Source organism: Anas acuta, chromosome 5 (assembly GCF_963932015.1).
Source record: "Anas acuta chromosome 5, bAnaAcu1.1, whole genome shotgun sequence".
Classification (NCBI taxonomy): Eukaryota; Metazoa; Chordata; class Aves; order Anseriformes; family Anatidae; genus Anas; species Anas acuta.
Window position 1 is genome coordinate 3,303,158 of NC_088983.1, and position 18,664 is coordinate 3,321,821.

General features: G+C 45.5%; 1 protein-coding gene across 1 annotated transcript; it reads left to right on the forward strand.

Moving 5' to 3' along the window:
• Positions 1–262: 262 nt before the first annotated feature.
• On the forward strand, positions 263–16,670 carry STYX (serine/threonine/tyrosine interacting protein). Its single transcript, XM_068682297.1, has 11 exons — positions 263–525; positions 9,104–9,136; positions 9,968–10,021; positions 11,100–11,197; positions 11,885–11,945; positions 13,253–13,289; positions 13,836–13,875; positions 13,973–14,023; positions 14,633–14,705; positions 15,663–15,756; positions 16,162–16,670. Exons 1-11 carry the CDS (start codon positions 469–471, stop codon positions 16,233–16,235), a joined length of 672 nt encoding a protein of 223 aa, XP_068538398.1. The 5' UTR covers positions 263–468; the 3' UTR covers positions 16,236–16,670.
• The last annotated feature ends 1,994 nt before the right edge of the window (positions 16,671–18,664 follow it).

An 18,664-nucleotide genomic window follows, 5' to 3' on the forward strand; every position in this document is an offset into this window, starting at 1 on the left:
AGGGGGGGGGGGTGTTGTTGGCAGGGCGGCGGGGCTGGCACGAAGCCTTACCCCAGCTTTTTGGCTTTTCTACCAGCCAGCGAGCCCAAACCCACCAAGGAGGGGGATTTCTCCTCAAAATGGAAGCGGCGAGGGCCGGCAACGGGGAAACTTCGGCGGGCGTGAGGGGGAGCCCTGAGGGGAGCGCCCTGAGGGGAGCGGGCGGCCGTTGTGGCGGGGCGGGACGGAGGCGGGGAGGAGGAGGAGGAGGAGAAGAAGGAGGCGGAGAAGAAGAAGAGGAGGAGGAGGAGGAGAAGAAGAGGAGGAGGGAAGAGGCGGTAGCAGCAGCAGCAGCAGCAGCATGGCGGCCGGGCGAGAGCGGCTGAGCGCGCCGCCGCCCCCCGCTGCCACCGCCGAGCCTCCCCCCGCCGGCCCGCTGCCCAAATAGCCGCCCGGCCCCGGCCCCGCCCGGAGAGAGCCCGGCCGGCCATGGAGCTCGCCAAGCCGGCCTTCCCCGCGCTGCCGCAGGCCAAAGAGGACTCCGAGGTAAGGGCGGCCTGGGCGCCTCCGCCCGGCGGAGCGGGGTGAAGGGAAAAGGGGAGGCCCCCGGGGGGTGAGGGGAGCCCCCTATGGCCGCTCCCCGCCCTCCTCACGGCCGCTCCCCGCTGGCCCGGCCAGGCTCGGCTCGGCTCTCCCTGCTCCCTTCCTTCGGTCCTCGAAGGGGTTCCTGCACCCAGCCCTGCCCGCAGGCCTCGGGGGGCGCCGCTGGGAGGCTCCGTGTCCTTGCCCGGTCCGGGGTCCCCTCATGGGGGACCCCTCACAGTCCCCAGAGTCCCCTCACAACCCCCAGTGTCCCCTCACAACGGTCCCCTCACAGAGTCCCCTCACAGCCCCTGGTGTCCCCTCACAACCCCCAATGTCCCCTCACAACGCTCCCCTCACAGCCCCCAATGTCCCCTCACAGCCCCCAATGTCCCCTCACAACGCTCCCCTCACAGCCTCTGCTGTCCCCCCATCCTCCCTCACCCCTCTTTCTGCCCCAAGACCCCAACAACCTCCTCTCCTCCACACCAACGAGCCCCTCCTGCCCGTTTCCTTCCAAGCAGTTGGCTCCGAGGCTCTCCACAAGCCCCTTGGCGTTTCGGGAGGCATTTCTGCCCCGGGACGTGACAGCGGCTGGAGGCAGGTGGCGAATATCCACCAAGGCTGAGCCGGGCTGGTGTCTGATTTCGGAGCTTGGCACAGCTTCGTCGTGCTGCCCTGGGTGCCGTTGGTGTGTCTTCATGTGCCACAAGCAGCCCCGAGCGTGATTCTTTGGTGGCATCCAGAACTTGGCACAAAATGTCACCACATCCATGCCATGAGCCGGTGGCGTCTGAGCTCCTCGCGGCTCCACAGGCTGCCCCGCATTTCAGGATATTATCCGAGACACAACGCGGTTTATTGCTGTGTCAACGGAGCCCTTGTTGCATGCTTTTATTGTGGTAAGAGTACCTTCAGCATTCCGGGTACCTGCCTTCTTCTTTCTCGCCTTTGTTGCCATGATTTAACGCCCTCTCCACTTCAGGGCTCGGCGAGTGTTTACAAATCACCTCGGTTGTTTTTGGCAAGTTGTAATCGTTGTGTTCAGATCTGAACGCAAATCGCGCGCGGCCCCGCCAGGCTTGTAATTTGTTTGTTTTTAAATATCTTTTCTTTCTGGGGAAACCAATCCCATTAGCTAAGGTTGCTTCTGGAGATGGTTAAGTAAATTAGGCTGGGTGACTTTTCGAGCCTGCTTCTAACTCGAATAGCTAAAAAGGAGTGTTTGGCTAAAATAGTTTTAAATTGAGAGGTCACTGCCAGTTTTGCTACACTTAGCTGAGTAAGGTGAGTTGTAAGACGGCGTCCTTCACAAAGTGGGGTTTGTTTCTTGCTTGATTTCTTATCTCTCTTTCGATAGCACAGTGTTAAAACTCCAAACGCCGCAGGTCCGTAGTGGAGAGTTTCAGGGACTATATTTAAAAACCATATGCCTTACGTGCTTAGTGCTTCACATTTGTGTCTGACTCTATCACAGTGTTTGGGGAAGCAGAAAAGGCGCAGCCGGTGTGAGAATGTCTAAGCTCGTGTACCTCTAACTTAAAGTTTTTGCTTTTTTTTTTATTGCTTTTACCCTTTGCTTAAAGGGTAAGAGGCTGCAGCTGTGGGCCCTCAGCCCGATCCTCAAGAAGATGCTTTGGAAAAGCAACCTCAGGAAACTGAAGGCATTCTGCCTCCAAATTGATGGAGAGCTGAATATCAGCCCTTCTGTTTTGCTGTGAGGAGGCTCTTCAATGAGGAGTCCCCCTAATACTCATTTTTTTAGGAAGAGGGTTGAGTGTGGTGTGGTGTGGTGGTGGGTTTGATTATAAGGTGTTGGTTGGAGAAGGGGCAGTGGAGGGAGAATTTGGGGAACACCTGGTGGACGTCCCGATGTGGACAACACAAGCACATACAACTCTGGTTGTTTTAACATGGTCCGGCTGCCAGCTCCCTTCTGACTGACACCAGCAACTGTGTGAGGGCTTAAAACAAAAAAAGCCAATTCGTGAGCCCGTCTGGTTGACCGCCCAGCTTCACGCTGTGGTGCTGGTACGAGGAAGGGTAAGAGTGGGCAAGGCTCTTGGCTGGGGAGGGTGGCAAGAGCCTGCTGCTGGATTGACTTCAGCAGGAAGGTGTTCTGGATAAACAGAGATAAAAGAGATGAATATTCTGGCCTGTGGATGGTTTGCAATACCCCTAATCCATGCTTAGCACTAAAACCTGCTGAATTTTGGAACGACTGACCCCGTCTAAAAGTACCTGCTGGAGGCTGTGAAGTGCCGCGTTGAGACTTGCTGGCGGTATTTGCCTGCTGGATGGAGAGAGCCCTGCGTGCCTCCTGTGCATTCCTCCCCCGATAACATCTCAGGAACAACATCTCCGCAACGGGGGGACCCCAAGCACGTTGGAAGCTCTCCTAGCAATGGGTGTCACTCCTGTTCCTGTACCTGCTGCGTGTTTAAGGCTCGTCCTGGTGGCAAAAACGTGTTCCTGGCAGGTCAAGCACAGACAGGCGCCTGCCACGCGTCGGTGCAAGCGTGTGTCAGCGCCGCTTTTTAGTGCTTCCTCTGGCCCCTGCGTGCTGCCTGCAGCCTGCCTAATTGTCTGGGTCTGCAGTGTGAACTAATGAAGCCTGGGATCCGCCGGCTTCTGTCTCGTGCTGGCAAGCCCATGTTAGAAGCTGAACTCCTTTTTTAAATATCCGTATGCCACTCGGGTTGTTCCAGTTGTAATGTTTGGGGATTGAAGCTGTAACTCCTCGTTCTTGCCCAGGTTTTCTGGTAATTGCTGTGAATGTCTGTAAATAGTGTGCGTTGTTTTATAGGGTGCTGATAGGGAATATGTCAAAGCCCGATGAGTAATGCCGATTGAACATAGCATGGAAACCACTTAGGCTTAGATTTATTTATGTGCCTTTTTTCTAAAACTGGTGTGCTTTCCAAGCTGGGGTCTAAAAATTCCTTAAATTTCGGAAATTCTGGTCCTTTTCACCCAGTGTAAAAATGTGTGGCTAGCGACCCTTCAGAAGAGGCCGGCAGCAGTGCGTGCTGCTGTATGAACACTGAGACACCTTCACACGCTTGGAAAGATGGTAAATAAGGACTGGGGTAGTTAAGAAGTACGGTGGCTATTGTTATCCCTTGAAATCTTACCCCAAAAATGATAGGGGTGAGATGTACGCAGCAGGAACACAGCACCAGTGCAATTATTTAAGACGTTGGCGTGTTTGCTTGCGGGCAGGCTGAGTAAACTACTATTCATGATCCACGTAGGTTATTATTTTATTTTATTTTTTTTAGGACTGTTTGTGTTTTTTGTAGTGGAATGATCAGCCTATTGGCGAAGTAATCAAACTCACCTTTTTATTCTGCGTGTAAAAGTGAGCTCTCACAGCACATGACTCCTTCACGAAACGTTCACGTCTTGGCAGCTATATTTAGTCTGAGACACTAGTTTGTGTCTGACTGCTTTTAACCATGGGTTGTGCAGGCCATGTAAAGGTGGAACAAATGTCTTAAACTTTTACCAAAGCAGCGATTTTCCTCGTCTACACGCTCCTTAAAGCAAATAGGAAGCCTGTGTTATCCCACCTGCCCACGAAGCAGAGCAAAGGAAATTTAAACGCAGAGCAGTCTTGCCGGGGAGTGTAGAGGAGCTGATGGGATTGGCTCTGTGCGAGTCCATTTAAATCAAATTTCAAAATAAATAAATAAAAGGTAGTAACAACAAAACCAAAGAGCGTGGCAGCCCTGCCCCTTGGCTGGGACGCCACGCTCTGGGAGATGCCGGTGCTGCTCATTGTGGGCACCAAAACCGGTATTCAGCAGGCTCCTGGAGGCCTTTTGGCCCAAAGATACAGAATGGGACAAACACAAACGAATGTTTCTCATCGATTTTATGCTTCCACTTACCATTTAGTCTCCCGTTTTGTCATTTTTGTGGCTCGTGGTCCTCTTTGCTGACACCACCTTTATTTTCCTGTTGTGCTCTTCTTCCTTCCTCCGTGTGCTCTGTCATTCCCGCCCGGGTTGTTTTTTCTCCCCGCCTTCCTGCTTTTGCATTTCCTCGTGTCTTCAAAAGCACCGATGTCTGTACGAGAAGGGCTTCCCGTGGTGCAGCTCCTGCTTACAAACATCCCCAAAACATCTCTGGGCACAGCGTCCCAGCCCTGGCCACCTGGGGCCACTTGGCTATGGCACTAAAGCCCGTCCTTCATCTGGCCGTGCCGAAAAGAGGCTGTGCCCACCCTGCCAGCCGGCCTTATCACCCTTGTGTCCCTCCTTCATGTAGAAATAGATGATTTTTGGGATCGTGTCAGCTCCCTGAGCATGGTGACCATCGGCTGGCAGTGCCCTTGCCATCAGCCAGGAGCTGTGCTGCATTAGCAGAGTGCCAAAGCCCCTCCTCACCGCTACCCCTGTCTCAGTAGTGGTGTGAATGTGGCTTCTCTGAGCAAAAAGAGTGGGTTTAATTTGCTGTATTTATATATCTGCACTATATTTTCATCTGGGGGAAAAATATTTATACTTTTTTATGTTTCTAACCAGAATAACTGTGTCTGAGATCGTGAAGCATGAGCAGAACTGAAGACACAGCCTTTGATTTCGTTTCTGGCTTTAGCTAATTTTGAGTCCCTCAAAGTAACCTGCTTCATGGTGATAGATACAGTAGGCTTCAGTAGTGTTCAAATGTTTTTCTTGAATATGCTTTCAGGACTTGATCTATTTTCTTGCTGCAACATTACAGTTGAGTGTGTTCTGTTACTGCTTTAACATTTCATGATTTCTTCTGGTAATAGTTTATTCTGCTTCTTTGCACTTTACAAAGTCTATCAGCGTGGCTAGCTTCGTTTTTGTGCAGGCCTTCAGTGAACGCATTTCCAGGCTTCCTGATAACCAGCTAGGAAAGGAAGAGTTGAAGTGGAAGGGGAGTCTAGTTTGGAAAGCAAAGAAGAACAAACCTCAGCCTTGAAGAGCTGCAGCGAGCTGTCGGCCTGTGGAAGTGGTCTTGGAAGAAAACGGAATGCAGGAGCCAGGCAGAGCCGGAGGATTGGAGTGTTATCAGCTTCCCAGCTGCCACCCAGTCAGGCTTTCCCACCTGACAAAGCTCTGCTTTTGAAGTGTAGGACCTCAGGTAAAGTGTTCTGGAGAGAGGAATGAGGACATAGTGGAAAAGCAAAGCGTTTGGGAGACTTCAGGCTTCCACAGAATTAAGCATGAAGCTTTTTGTGTCAGGATGACTATCGAGGCAGGGGATTGGACCCGTCCACAACCCAAGCTGCAGGCTGCCAGGGGGAGCAGCAGCAGTGTTGGCGGTTAAAATGATCGTATCTCCTGACTCCTCTGTTCAGCAGTAATCTTCTTTTCCTGCAGAGAGCGGTACGAGATTATAGGCAAGAGATCACTCGGTCAGAGCAGATAAAGGACCCGAAGCCGCTCAGCAGGACGTGGGGCTGTCGTTGCTGGATTGTTTGTCTTCAGCTTTAATTCCACAAACTGGAGGAACGTTGCACCAGGATGAGAGGAGGCGTTTGAGTTTTCTAGCTTATATGAAGATCCCACTAGACATGGAAACAAACGTAGGCAAGAGGATCCTGATAACCCTAGATTCTTGATGTAGGTGAGGAACAAACAATCCTAAGTCTTGCTGTGATGGATTATGATGAGGAATCTGTGCAGAGAGGTACGCAATGCTGCTCACAGTAAAAGAGCTGCCTGAGTATTGAAAAGGGGGTCAGAATCCCAGAGCAGTCAGGAAAGCTTTTAAATATATGTTGTACGTGAAAACTATGGGGTCTTCTAACGGGTTAGTAAGCTGCTAAGTGATACCACGCTGGGTTTCCACTGCCTCCTTCTGTTGAGGCACGCACAGATTGCATGGGGTGAGTTGTGGAGCTGTGTTTAAAACCACGCAGTTCCCTTGCAGGTATTGATTATGGACAAGGCTCAACGTCGAGGCTGCTAAATTAACTTGAAAATTCATGTGGGGGTCCTAGCCAAGGTCACTCTTGCAGGAAAAAATCCACATGTACATGAATTTGAACACATCAACATCATGTCAACTCTTTTTTTCCATGAAACTGTTCTCCTAAAGAACAGGTACAGCTATGGCAACACACATCAATAACACAACTCTTGGCAAAGTAACTCTTGGTGGTGTAGTTTAGATGGTGGTTACTGGGAAGTTGTCTGCAGCATAGGCAAAATCTTGCCCGTTTGTTCATATCTTGAATTTATTCCAGCTAGGGATTGGCTGTAGGTGGGGAAGGGAGGGCTTTGAAACGTGCTCTGTTCCCTTTTCTCTTGCTCATCGCTCCATGTGGAGGCAGTACGAAGTGCCACAGTAGCCCCCACCCTTTCGTTTGCCTGAACACACGAGCAGGTGAGTGCTGTGAGCACCCTCAAAAAACACCACAAGAGGCATCTCTTCAACCTGTCCCTCACAGCCTAGCTTGGGCAGACCCATCAGAGGTGAGTGGCTCCTGTGGAAAGCTTCGTGTTATTTTATTTTCATTCCCTCTTTCCATTTTGTCTCCCAAGCATCAAAGATCCCTTTGGTCTGCTAAAGGGAAACTTCCAGCTGGTGTTTGCCTTCGGGGTGCTGCAGCGTGGAGAGCATGGTTAACAAATGAACTCCTTAAAATGAGACCTCTGCTCGTGTTCAGGCTACGCTGATAGATTTTTCAGGGCCTTTTGCATGCCATTTGAATAATCTTGCGTTGTTAATTTTAAAAGCCTGTAAGGGCTGTCAGGCAATCAGCGGAATCGCTCTTAGTTTGTGTCGTTGCAGAAGGAAAACACTTAAATCTGCCATGCCATCTTCCAGATATTTGTTTTGCAGACTAAAATCCTTGCGAGCTGTACCTTTTGGGCTCTGTGGAAAACGCTGGTGGCTGATGTCTGGAGCTAACAGCGCCGTGTTTTCGTGTTCTGAACATCTGTGGCATCTGTTGCCCTTTGGGTTTTGTTTTCCTTTGGACTACATACCGCTAAATTCTTGCCTACTTATTGTGCACAGCTTACAGCTTTTGTGACTAACCCAATTTCCTGCTTCAGATGCATTTGAGAGGAATATTTTTAACACATTAAGGCCCCTTGACCAAAGTACTGATGAATTTGTGTTTTCATTACGCTCCAGACTAAGACTTCTGAATTCCCCCAGTGCATAAATAGAGTAGCAAACCCACTTAGGCACTTGTAGGCTCCTGGAGCGTAACTTAAGCTCTTCAGAAGTTATTCCTCATGATGTTGTTTTCATACTTGGACAAAACTGGGACTTCCTTGCATATTAGTGAATAAATTATGCTTTTGGATATGCAGTGAGGCAGTGGGATTATGCTAAAACATGCTTGGGTCAACCTTTGAAGGGCACAGTTCCTTAAATATCATCCCTTTGTTACAGGATTTCTACGTTCTGCTATCAGGAGCTTTTATTATTACAGCTGGAACACACAGAAACAGCTTAGCTGGCCCTCTGTCTGTACCGGAGACCGTTTCAGCGTGGTGTTGTGTCCCTGTTTGTACTACCATTTTACGTAGTATTCAGGGAATTGTTTTGAGTGGCTTCATGTTTGTTTGCTTTCTCAGAAACGCTGCCCTAGATTCAATCCAAGTGGCTTCCAGGATAACTTTCCTGATACTAAAATCCTTTCTAATTCCCTACCAAGAGCTAGCAAAGCCTCTCCGTGTGTCTGTGTGTGTGTGGCTGGGGGAAGCACTGGATTTTTCTTGCGTATCCTTCTGAAAAGGGGCTGACTGTGAAATCGGTGCTGAGGTGGGCAAAGCCGTGGGTTGAGGGCTTGGATCTTTCTCAATGCCCTCGAGACCTCGCTGCAGAGGTGGGATAATTGGAGCTGAACTTGGTGGTAGCTCCGAAGGGACCAGGGATCCTGCAGGAGGCGTTGGGCATCACCTTCATGCAGCCCAACGCCGGCATCTGTGGGTGCTGTGCGAGGATCCTTCCTGGTGTAACAGCCTCGCGTGGGGAAACGTGGAAATCTGTTTCTTTGTGGCTTGCTGTGGTGATGCAGAACACGACTTCCTAGGGTTGTTAAAGCTAAATCCTGAATATTCAAGGCTAAGTCGGTGTGAGCATAGGCAGCGAGATAGATGCTCTGGGTTTTAAGGGAGCTCCTGCTGTGCCTGCTTCCTTGCGCCTGTTTGTTCAGGGCTGTAGGAATGTAACAGCCAAAGGACTCTTGCCTCTGTGCCTCATACAGAATGTCCTGAAGCTTTTCCCTTTTTTCTTCCCCCCTCCTTCTTCCTCTCCTCTCGAGAGGCATTTCAAAGCAGAAAGCCGAGCCGTGGATATACACCACGCCGGCTCTCCTGCACAGGCTGATGATGTCGGGTGCTTGAGTTTTTCTGCACGTTCGCTCTCAGAAGAGTGATGTGCCTTGTCCTCGAGTGTCACCGGAGTCTGCCTGGAGAGGTAGCAGGTAGCTCGTACACGCTGCAGAAAACAGACTTTATTCTTTTATATAATGTGCATGGATAGGTCTCTGCCTGGATTTGTTTTCCCTTCTGTGTGCTTATATAATTATTTTTGTTTTATTTTGAAGGATTGGACCTATCCCATGAGGAGAGAGATGCAGGTATGACATGCTTTAATTTTCCCTTTGAGTCAAAACCCACGGTGCCTTCTAAAGGGGGAAAAAAAAAAGCCATACAAAAAAAGCTGGTATCAAAATCAGTCCTTAGGGTAAAGCATCAGGGAGCACTGTGGGGGAGATGTGCTGCTTCAGTGGAGGAAGGACAGAGGTTTAATATCTCTCAGACACCCCTGGATTAATGTGATTCCAGTTGTTCCATCAGGGACTACGGGTAGCAAGGGGTTTAGTGGCAGGGGGAGAGGGCTGCTGGCTTAGCATCAAGGTGGGCTTGGGTCTCTGTTGTGCAAGTGCAGGAAAAGAAAAAATCTCCTTCAGAATCCCCCCAAATGAATGTTTTTAGGAGCTGGTTACTAAAAATATTGGAGCTCTGCTTTTTAACTTAAATCCCGTTGGGTGTAGCTGTTCTCGTGTAGGACTTCTGGACAATTAAAAGTTTCCTGCCGTGTCAGCCAAATCTTTGTACGAGACCTTCATGTCTTTATTGGGGAGGAGATAACTGCTTAAAATTAGCTTTTTTTTTTTTTTTTTTTTTTTTTTTTTTTTTTTTTTTTTAAATTACCCAGGTGGGGCTGGGTAAGAGGTATCAGCCAACCTGGAGCTTAGTCTAAACAACGACGTAATTCCAGTGCCAGAACAAGATCTCCAGCACAAAGGTCGTGCTGCTTTTATTTTGCCAAACCGATTTTGTTCCCTCGGCCTGTTTGAAACAGCACTTGATAACGTGTGAATTATTTGTTCCTGTGGGGTCGAATGCAATGTGTGATTTCGGATAATTTTGAGTTGGTATTAACTGTCTGTTTTCTGTCCCCCTAGGAAATTCTACCTGGGTTATTTTTAGGCCCATATTCTTCGGCTATGAAAAGCAAGGTATGATTTTCAGAGGAGTGTCTCATAAGGAAACTTTGCTGCTTTGTTAGTGTGGCAATGTGGTCAAGTGCACGTGTGTATCCACATAGGTATAAATTTGGTTGCAACATTATGTTCTCTGACATCTTTCCTGCTGGGCAGAAGCAAGGCATCATGCTTTTATGGGGTGGTTTCTTAAACCTGGAGGATAAGCAGGGGCTGGCATCGATGCCTCCCTCTTTCCAGAGAGAACCTGAACACTGCAGCCATGTGCTGGGGCAGTTGACACTTTGCAAAGACTGCATTTTCCTTAATCTTGAAAAAAAGTGAAAAAGAGTCCTGATTGATTTTTCATGTGGCTTGAAGTTGTGCATGCATGTGTACGCACACGTGCAAGCTCTTAATTTCTGCTGACTGGCTTTACCTATGCCCTGCAAACCAGAGCAAACTCTAGGTTTGAAGTGACTTACATGTTAATTAATTGTGAAGAACGTTTGTGTGTGTGAGTTTTATAATTAAGCTTTAAAATATTTTTTTCTTAAGAAATCATTTAAAAAAAAAAAATCAGACTTGCACATTGCTGATCAGGCAATCGGTTTCCTTTACTGAAGTGTTGCAACACAGATCAGAATTGGAAACTTATGCAGTAAAAATAAAATACATTGCAGTGCTTGACTTGATTGTAGAAGCAAAAACAAAGCTTGTTATCTGCCAGCTTGCACTGTGGCCTGACTGCTCTTACCTTCCATGGTCTGACTCCTGCAAGAAGCAATGCTAGCTAAAAATTGCTATGGCCTATGCAGACGTGCAATTTCAGGAGAAATGAAAGGTGTGCAAAATCAAACGAGTTTTTGAATGCCTTTCTTGCCTCTTCCTTTCATCATTGGAATGCTTTTTTTTTCTTACAAATCCTAATGGTTGTGTTTTTGCCTTCTTGAAAGAGAATTTTTCACACTATGCTGTGAATATTAGAAAGCCAGCTCTGATTTTCCTCAAGTACTTGATGTAACTCATTGCATATTTATGTATAGCTTTCCTTTTAATGACCGTGTAATAGATGGATTCAGTTTTTAAAAATCTGTTTTTCTTTTTTCTGCAGCTACCTATACTTCAGAAACATGGAATCACCCATGTAATATGCATACGGCAAAACATTGAAGCAAACTTTATTAAACCAAACTTCCAACAGCTATTTAGGTGAGAAATGAGCATAATGTGCAGAAATATAACAATTAAGACTTAAACACCTCACTCTGTAGTAATGAGATTTTTTTTGTGTGTTCTTTCTGGTTATTTTTACGTTGTCAAAACTATTTATACACCTTATCATGTTTCTCAAAGACTCTTAAATCCAGGCTGTGGAGTTTCTTCATCATGCTAAACTCCAGACATAAGCAAATCCACAAATGAAAAGTATCTGTTAGTGTCCAGTAACTGTCTTAAGTTATGAGGTTGTTAGTTCTGTGTAGTCTTTGCTGTCGATAAAACACTTGAGACAACTTGATCAGAAAATGTCTACCTTTGAAAAAGCTGCACAGAGAGCCCCAGAAAAGAATGCTGGCCCGTACTCACATACTGATGGTAAGGATATGAGTACACAGTGTGCTGCTTTCAAACACAGCTGTGTCACTGGTAGCCCAGCATTTATGAATTTCTTCTGCTCCCAGGGGTGATTTTTGTCTGGGGATGTTGGAGAAGGTTCCTCACTTGCTTCCTTGTAAGGACAGCCCAGAAGGCTGCTTGCTCGGAGTAGTTCTGGAGCTCAGACCAGAGAGTAAAGCCATGTGGGTAGCGTTGGCTTCCTTCTGCAGGTTGGAGTGTTGTCGCAGGGCTGAGTCAGCTGTAAGCGTTACTGTGTACTCATAGCAACTGTTCTCATTGCAGGTATTTAGTCCTGGATATTGCAGATAATCCAGTTGAGAATATAATACGATTTTTCCCTATGGTGAGTATTTGTGAACGTGAATGGGTTGGGAACAGAGTTCTCCGGTGAGATTTTTATGAGCTAACACGCTTAGTTCCAGGTGTGGGAAGCCCAGCCTGAGGCACCTTCCAAGGCAGGTGGCAGGGTTGAGAACTCTTAAGTGACCTTTTTATTGCCACTGTAGTAAGGGTGATTAAATCATTCTTACAAGCATAGAAACAGAGGCAGAATTGTAAGAGCTGTATTGTATTATGGTCCCAAAAGAAGAGAAGCTAATATTTATTTTGGAAACCCTTAGCCTGTAGGGTTTTTCGTATTTTTTTTTATCTCCTAAGAATTTATTTTAGTATTTGATACAAGAGATGTAAATTAAACAGAACGTGGAAACTAGCTGGTGGGGGTAAGTTTTACAGCATCTTGAAACATGTTCGTGTAGAGGACTTAAAAGGTAACTTAAAACTAAACAGTACACATGACATAGTCAAATTTGGAAATAGCTCAAAACTAAAAGTTCGTTCTGTGATTTTTGTATCTTTATTTGAGGTTGTTTGCTACAGAGCAAAAGCATTTTCTTCCTTCCCCCACTCAAAGGGGAAAAAAAAGCTTTTCTGGCTTCACTGCATATAGCAGAGGTGGTCACGTTTTGGCAGAAGGTGGCAAATTAACTGATGGCTTGCAGCTTTTCTAAAGCATGATGCCATTTGACTAAAGCATCCTTTGCAAATCCCAGTTACTGACATCTTAATATTTCTATTGGCATAAAAATAGAAAAAATAGAGTCTGACTGGAGCTTTCCCCACAATAAATTATCTAGCTCTTGCTTTTCATCTAAACCTCGTAGTATTTCACAGACCTTTCTAGACCATGTCTCCACTTGTAGACTGATGAGACCAACTTTTTTTACTGAAAATGTAATTGGAGAACTTTTCAGAAGACACGGGCATCAGTAGTGTGATCTAGGCCCCATTTCTGTTGATGCATGTGTTTTTTTCCTGCCCTCAAACTGTTAACCAAGATGTCTGGAAGCCACTTTTTTATTATAATGGCATAACGTGTCACATAATGAATGTAAACAGCACACACAATGGACCTTTAAGCATTTTTGCACCTGGCTTCACATTAAGTTTCACTGACCATTTTATGGATAGTAAAAAGTACAAAAAAAAAAAAGTAGACATCACTTCAGCCAGACGCTTTGAAATCTGTACAGAGTGAGTTGTTGCTTTGTAGAAAGACTGATAAAAAGTTCTATGATATTTAAATGTAAGTAGTAGTAACACTTAGAATAATCTGAATGTTTCAGTCCTGTAATTTTTTTCTCTTTTTAGACTAAAGAATTTATTGATGGAAGTTTACAAAGTGGAGGTAAAATCAGATTCACTTTTCCCTTCATTTACTGCATTGCTGTTAAAGCTTTATAGCTAGCTTGGTGGTGTGTATAACATGCTCTTAAGTATGATGTTTTCTTGAATTTGGGAGGCTAATTGTGTTCAACTTGAACTGAATTGTACAAATTCAGAGTAAAGTGTTTTTTTCCTCTTGCCTCCAAATGGAAAACAAACTTCTTAATGTATCTCTTTTTTTTATTTTTTTTTCACTTTAAATGCAAGTGTGTTTGTGTGGGAATGAGTTTTGTCTCTTCCCTAATGTAGGGCCTTAAAATCTGCGTTGCAGTCCTGGAATGGAGATCCTGTTACTCAAAATCCCCAGAGGAGCAAAAGATTGTGCTTCTGTATCCCTGGGGCAGTAATGGACAGAGTCTAGTTAGCAATCTAGAGTATATGTGAACAACACATGCTGTTCTTAGGATGTACCTTGCTGCTGTGTAGTTGTTCATAGCAAGGAAAAACTACATGTCACAGGATTTTCCTCAGTTAATACCAGTGTGGTTTTGGTTTTTGTCTTCCTCAGGAAAAGTTCTTGTCCATGGAAACGCAGGGATTTCTAGAAGGTAGGAAACTACCCACCCTGCTTATATTTTTAAAAATATTTTTTTAGAATATATTGGAATATATTCTACTGATTTTTATTTTTGTCTTTTATTTCAGTGCTGCCTTAGTTATTGCATACATAATGGAAACATTTGGAGTGAAGTACAGGTAAGAACAGAGTATGGACAGTACTGCACGGTCATGTAGTTAATGATTCCTCTCAAAAGGCACTAAGAGTGCTTACCTAGAGTCTGATATATCTGTAGGTATTGCTGTTTTAATTCAAGCAGTGTAAATGAGTAATAATTTGGAGGGAAGGTGAGCAGTCCTGTACTGTCACATCAGCCAGTTGTCACCTGCTGAGACTGAGTGAAGACTTCGGGTGAGGCAGGTTATTCCATTTCTTCCCACTGCAGGTTTGTTTTCAGCATTTCGTGAAGAAGTAGGTACCTGCTGTGAATGGGAACAGGATGCCAGCCTACACAGATTGATGCCTCACTGTTAGACTTTATAGGAGAGGCCCCAAGAGGCTGTTTTAAGCAGCATGTTGAAAGCAGGCCAGCAAGCAGAAGACTGGAGGTGGGGGTGGGCAAAGAGCATGCTGCAGCTACTGCCTCCTGTTTTGCCCAGACAATTTCAATTACACAAACCGATGCTGAGAAGGCTGTATATATTTTCTAAGAACTGATAACCTGAAGAAATGCTCATGAAATCACAGATGGTTTTGTCACGGTCTATTTTCCACTGAAGAATTTTCTCTCTCCTTCTCTTGTTAAGGGATGCATTTACTTACGTTCAAGAAAGAAGATTCTGTATTAATCCTAATGCTGGATTTGTCCATCAACTTCAGGTGATGTTTTGTTCTTTGGTTTTACTGGTCATAGCTCAAAACCCATTTGATGAATCATCTTGTTCCAGAGCCATTATTTCTATTTAGGTTTAGCATTTACTGTAAAGATACGCTTCAAGTAAATGTCAGAAGTTAGAGCAGAGCCTGGGAGGAAGATGAGTGGGTATCCTAATTCATTAGGCATAAGCTTCAGACAAAGCAAACCCAGGAATGGAAGAAAAAAGAAAATTCAGTGTTGTGTAGTGATCAAGAGGCTCTGAAATAGCTTAGTTGGTGGCTAAGGAAAGTGTGAAGTGGATATTTTAGCACACATCCGTGATGCTTCTTGACACTTGCATTCATAGACGATGAAGTTCACGGGTATGAAACAGCAAACCTTAAATGCCACGAAATTGCTTTATCATATTCCAGGAGCCTGTTGAGTGCGTGGTCAGCAAGCATCAGGATAGTGTGGTGAAATAGATTTGCACTCTCGCTGTTACTTAAGTGGCTGGCAGCGAGATGACTAAATGTCTCCTGAGTGTGTGTATGTGTTTTTAAGTAATCCCTAGTGAGGAGTTGCTGTGTAGTAACAGGCGTGATGGGTCAGCGGAACACAACTTGAAGTCCTTGTGTGGTTTGTCCTTGTAACAAATCTCTGCAGTCTCTATATTCTCAGTTTGGCTTGCTTCTGCTGTCTGAATTGCCTGCTGGGAACAAGAAGTTCTCTAAACATTCTCAGGGATTTTTTTCTGATGACAGTTCTCTCTTTCTTAAAGCCATTTCTTGTCACCCTGTGGGTTTTCTTTTGCTCTGCCTTCCTAGTGGTTTTTGTTGTTTGTGTCAAAACAACACTCCTTTAAAATCTCTGCCTTGCTGTAAAATACCCTCCGATGTGTCCTGAACTCAGTTAGTCCTTCTCCTCCTTACAAAGCATTATATAAAAATAAATAGCAATATGTATTACTTTTTCCCCAGGAATATGAAGCCATCTATCTAGCAAAATTAACCATCCAGATGATGTCACCACTGCAGCTGGAGAGATCCCTCTCTGTTCCACCTGGTACTACAGGTCAGAAACCTCTTCTCTGTGATCTCAGCTGCTTAGCCTGGGGTTGTGGGTGATTGTCTCACGCTCTTAGTAGACGAAACCCCCAGCAGCAGTGAATCTCAGACTTTTGGGAAGGAAATGGCTGCAGTTGATGTGCAAGCTCTGTTTGAATAGAAAAATGAAGCATGGGGGAGATGCAAAGGGAGTCCCAAAATAGTGGGTTCTAAGAAATTTCTCTTTGTGGAGAAAAGCAAGGGAAGAAGAGTGATATAAGCAACTGCCTGTCCCAGAAACTGAATGTCGACCCCTTTTAAGGGTTGACTTCCTCAAAGAAAACAGTAACAGCTGTCCTGTAGCCCTGCTCACAGATGGGTATTATTACAGCTGTTACTTAGCCTCTTTTTGTTTTTTTTTTCCTTTTTGTAGGAAGTTTAAAGCGAATGCACGAAGAGGACGAAGAACTTGGTACCATGCAAGTGGCAGCAGCACAGAACGGATGATACCTGAGGACAGCACTGTTTGTATTGTGAATTCCTGCCAAGAAAGGTGAAGAAAACTAGGGGAAAAAAATTAGTAATGCAAACCGATGAACACACACATAGCTTCTTTTCAATTACATGTTGCTTTCAGATGCAAATCTGCCTCTGCAACACACTAAGCATCATTTTTAAGATGTTGGACTTCTTGAATGAATAGATGGCACTGATTGTTTTACTCCTTTTTTACACTTTACAGTTTTATTCTAAACCAAGATTTTTGGACTTGCAAAGAGGTATTATTGCAATAATGCACTTTTCATACTTGAAATTTCTTTATTTGTATGATATAAAGTTATTACTTTAAACAAAATGCAAGCGGGGGGGGATTTGTTTATAAAGTTATTTGTGTAATTTATAACAAGAGACTTTAGTAAAGAAAAAATTTGCTAAAACTCACTTTGTTCTCACTATGTTATGGTCACGCTCATAGAAATGAGCTTTACAAGCCACACTGTGTGCTGCTATTGGCAACTGAGCAACAGCAGCGATCTATTCAGTATTAACTCTTTATTTTGTTCTAAAATCTTATTATATACTGACTTATTTTGAGACTGATGCTGAGGCCAACTTAAGAGAAAACTGTTCTGAAAATCTCTACTTGCTTTATGCAAGTAAATTTACCAGAGTACTGATAACTTACCACATGGCTATTTTATTAAAGACAGAAGGCAGCTACCAACTTTACACACATCAAGACTGAATTCTTCCAGCTAGCATTAAACAGCTGCTTGTTAAATCACTTGTTTAAGAAGCTGAACAACCAGTGTGGTTGAGTTGTCTACTAGAATAGTGCATTTTCAGACTGGTGTTGAAGAATTTCCCAGCATAAGACAACAGTTGCATCATTTGAGGTAAAAAATGGGTGAGTATTGAAAACTGGTGCCTGAAGCAGTGACCACAGCAGTATCAAGACCAAAAGGATTCCCCGTGGCTCTTCTAAATTGAAGAGATGATTAAGGTCACACATTTATCAGTATTTTGAAGTTCTCAGACTGGGAGTTGCTAAGGGAGTTTGTGCAGCTTTAACTCTTCCCCCTTCTCAGCAGCTGTGATAACTGAGACTGCACTTACACTGTGAGCAGCTCTACGTTTCTGCTTTATTTGCCAGTTGGGCTATTGCATAAAAAATATGAAAGAAACGATGGCTCCTTTAGAGCAGCGTGTTGACTGAGCAAATGGCAAAGCTGTTAGAAGTGGTGGATGTGGGAAATCTTGTCATTAGGCTGTATTTTAACAGCAAATAGGTGGGCTTAAGACAGTTTAATCAATGCAAAAGGCACTTGGGGATCTGAGCAGCCAGCTTCCTTCCCTGTACTTGGATAGAGCTGCATGCAGAAGGCTGATGTGCTCTGTCAGCCTCAGAAGGAGCAGCCTGCGTGGATCTGAGCAGTGATGTCGCTTTGTACTTGCCGTGAGGATCTCTTCAGAGGCTGCCTTTTGCTGAGGACTGCCTGTTTACTTCATAGAGGACTTCTGCCTTTGTGTATTCAAGGCACGTTGACCACGCCTGTGATTTATTGATCTTGGCTTAGTCACCGAGCCTCTGCCTTCTCTTGCAGCTCCCCAGAAGGCTCACAGAGGGACAGTCCCTGCTGAGCTCTTCCTGTGTGAGGGCTAGAGACCTGTTACAAACAGATTCTGGTTTGAAAACTGAGTATTGTGCACTTGGATGAGGCTTTGTAGCCTCATCATCCTCTCGTGTGGAACATGAAAGCCCTGGAGTGCCATGTACAAGGAGGGCTCACGGCTTCAGGGGAGCTGAGCCACATTCAGCAGCACTTTCCCTTTATTGCTGTCCTCTGGCACATCAGCCAAGCACAGGGTGCTGGTTGTGGTGTTAGCTGCCTCTAAAGGAATGCTTCTGGGGTTGTTGGGAAATAAATCCCCTGCTGCCTCACCCCACAGCACTACCAGCTGGCTGTAGTGCAGTTTGGGGCTGCCTCCTTTGTACAGCTCCCTGACTGCTGCCGGCTACAAGCTGATGAAACAAGGGTGGGAACCAGAACTTCTGCTTAAAACTGCTTCCTATTTCAGCTCCTCTTGGAACTCTTGGGAAAGAGCAAAGATGAAACACAGACAGAAGAACACTTGATTCATCTAACCCTTCCCTGCCAGCGAGGCTTGTTCATGCAGCCTGGTTCTGTTACCTCACTGGGGTCCTGGCGTTTCCCTAGGGAGACAGTTTTGCAAACCAACAGCCTCCATGACTAAGGGCTTTCCAAAAATCTATTTTATTTTTTATCCCATTACCCCCGCTGAGGACTTCTTAGAGTCATCCTGGTCTGGTTTAGAGTCATTCTGGTCTGTCTGCCTGCTGCCCTGCAGATAACAGCCTCTCAGATCCTAAGGGAGCCTGAGATTAGGTTTCCTCTCATGTGCTATTATTCTGC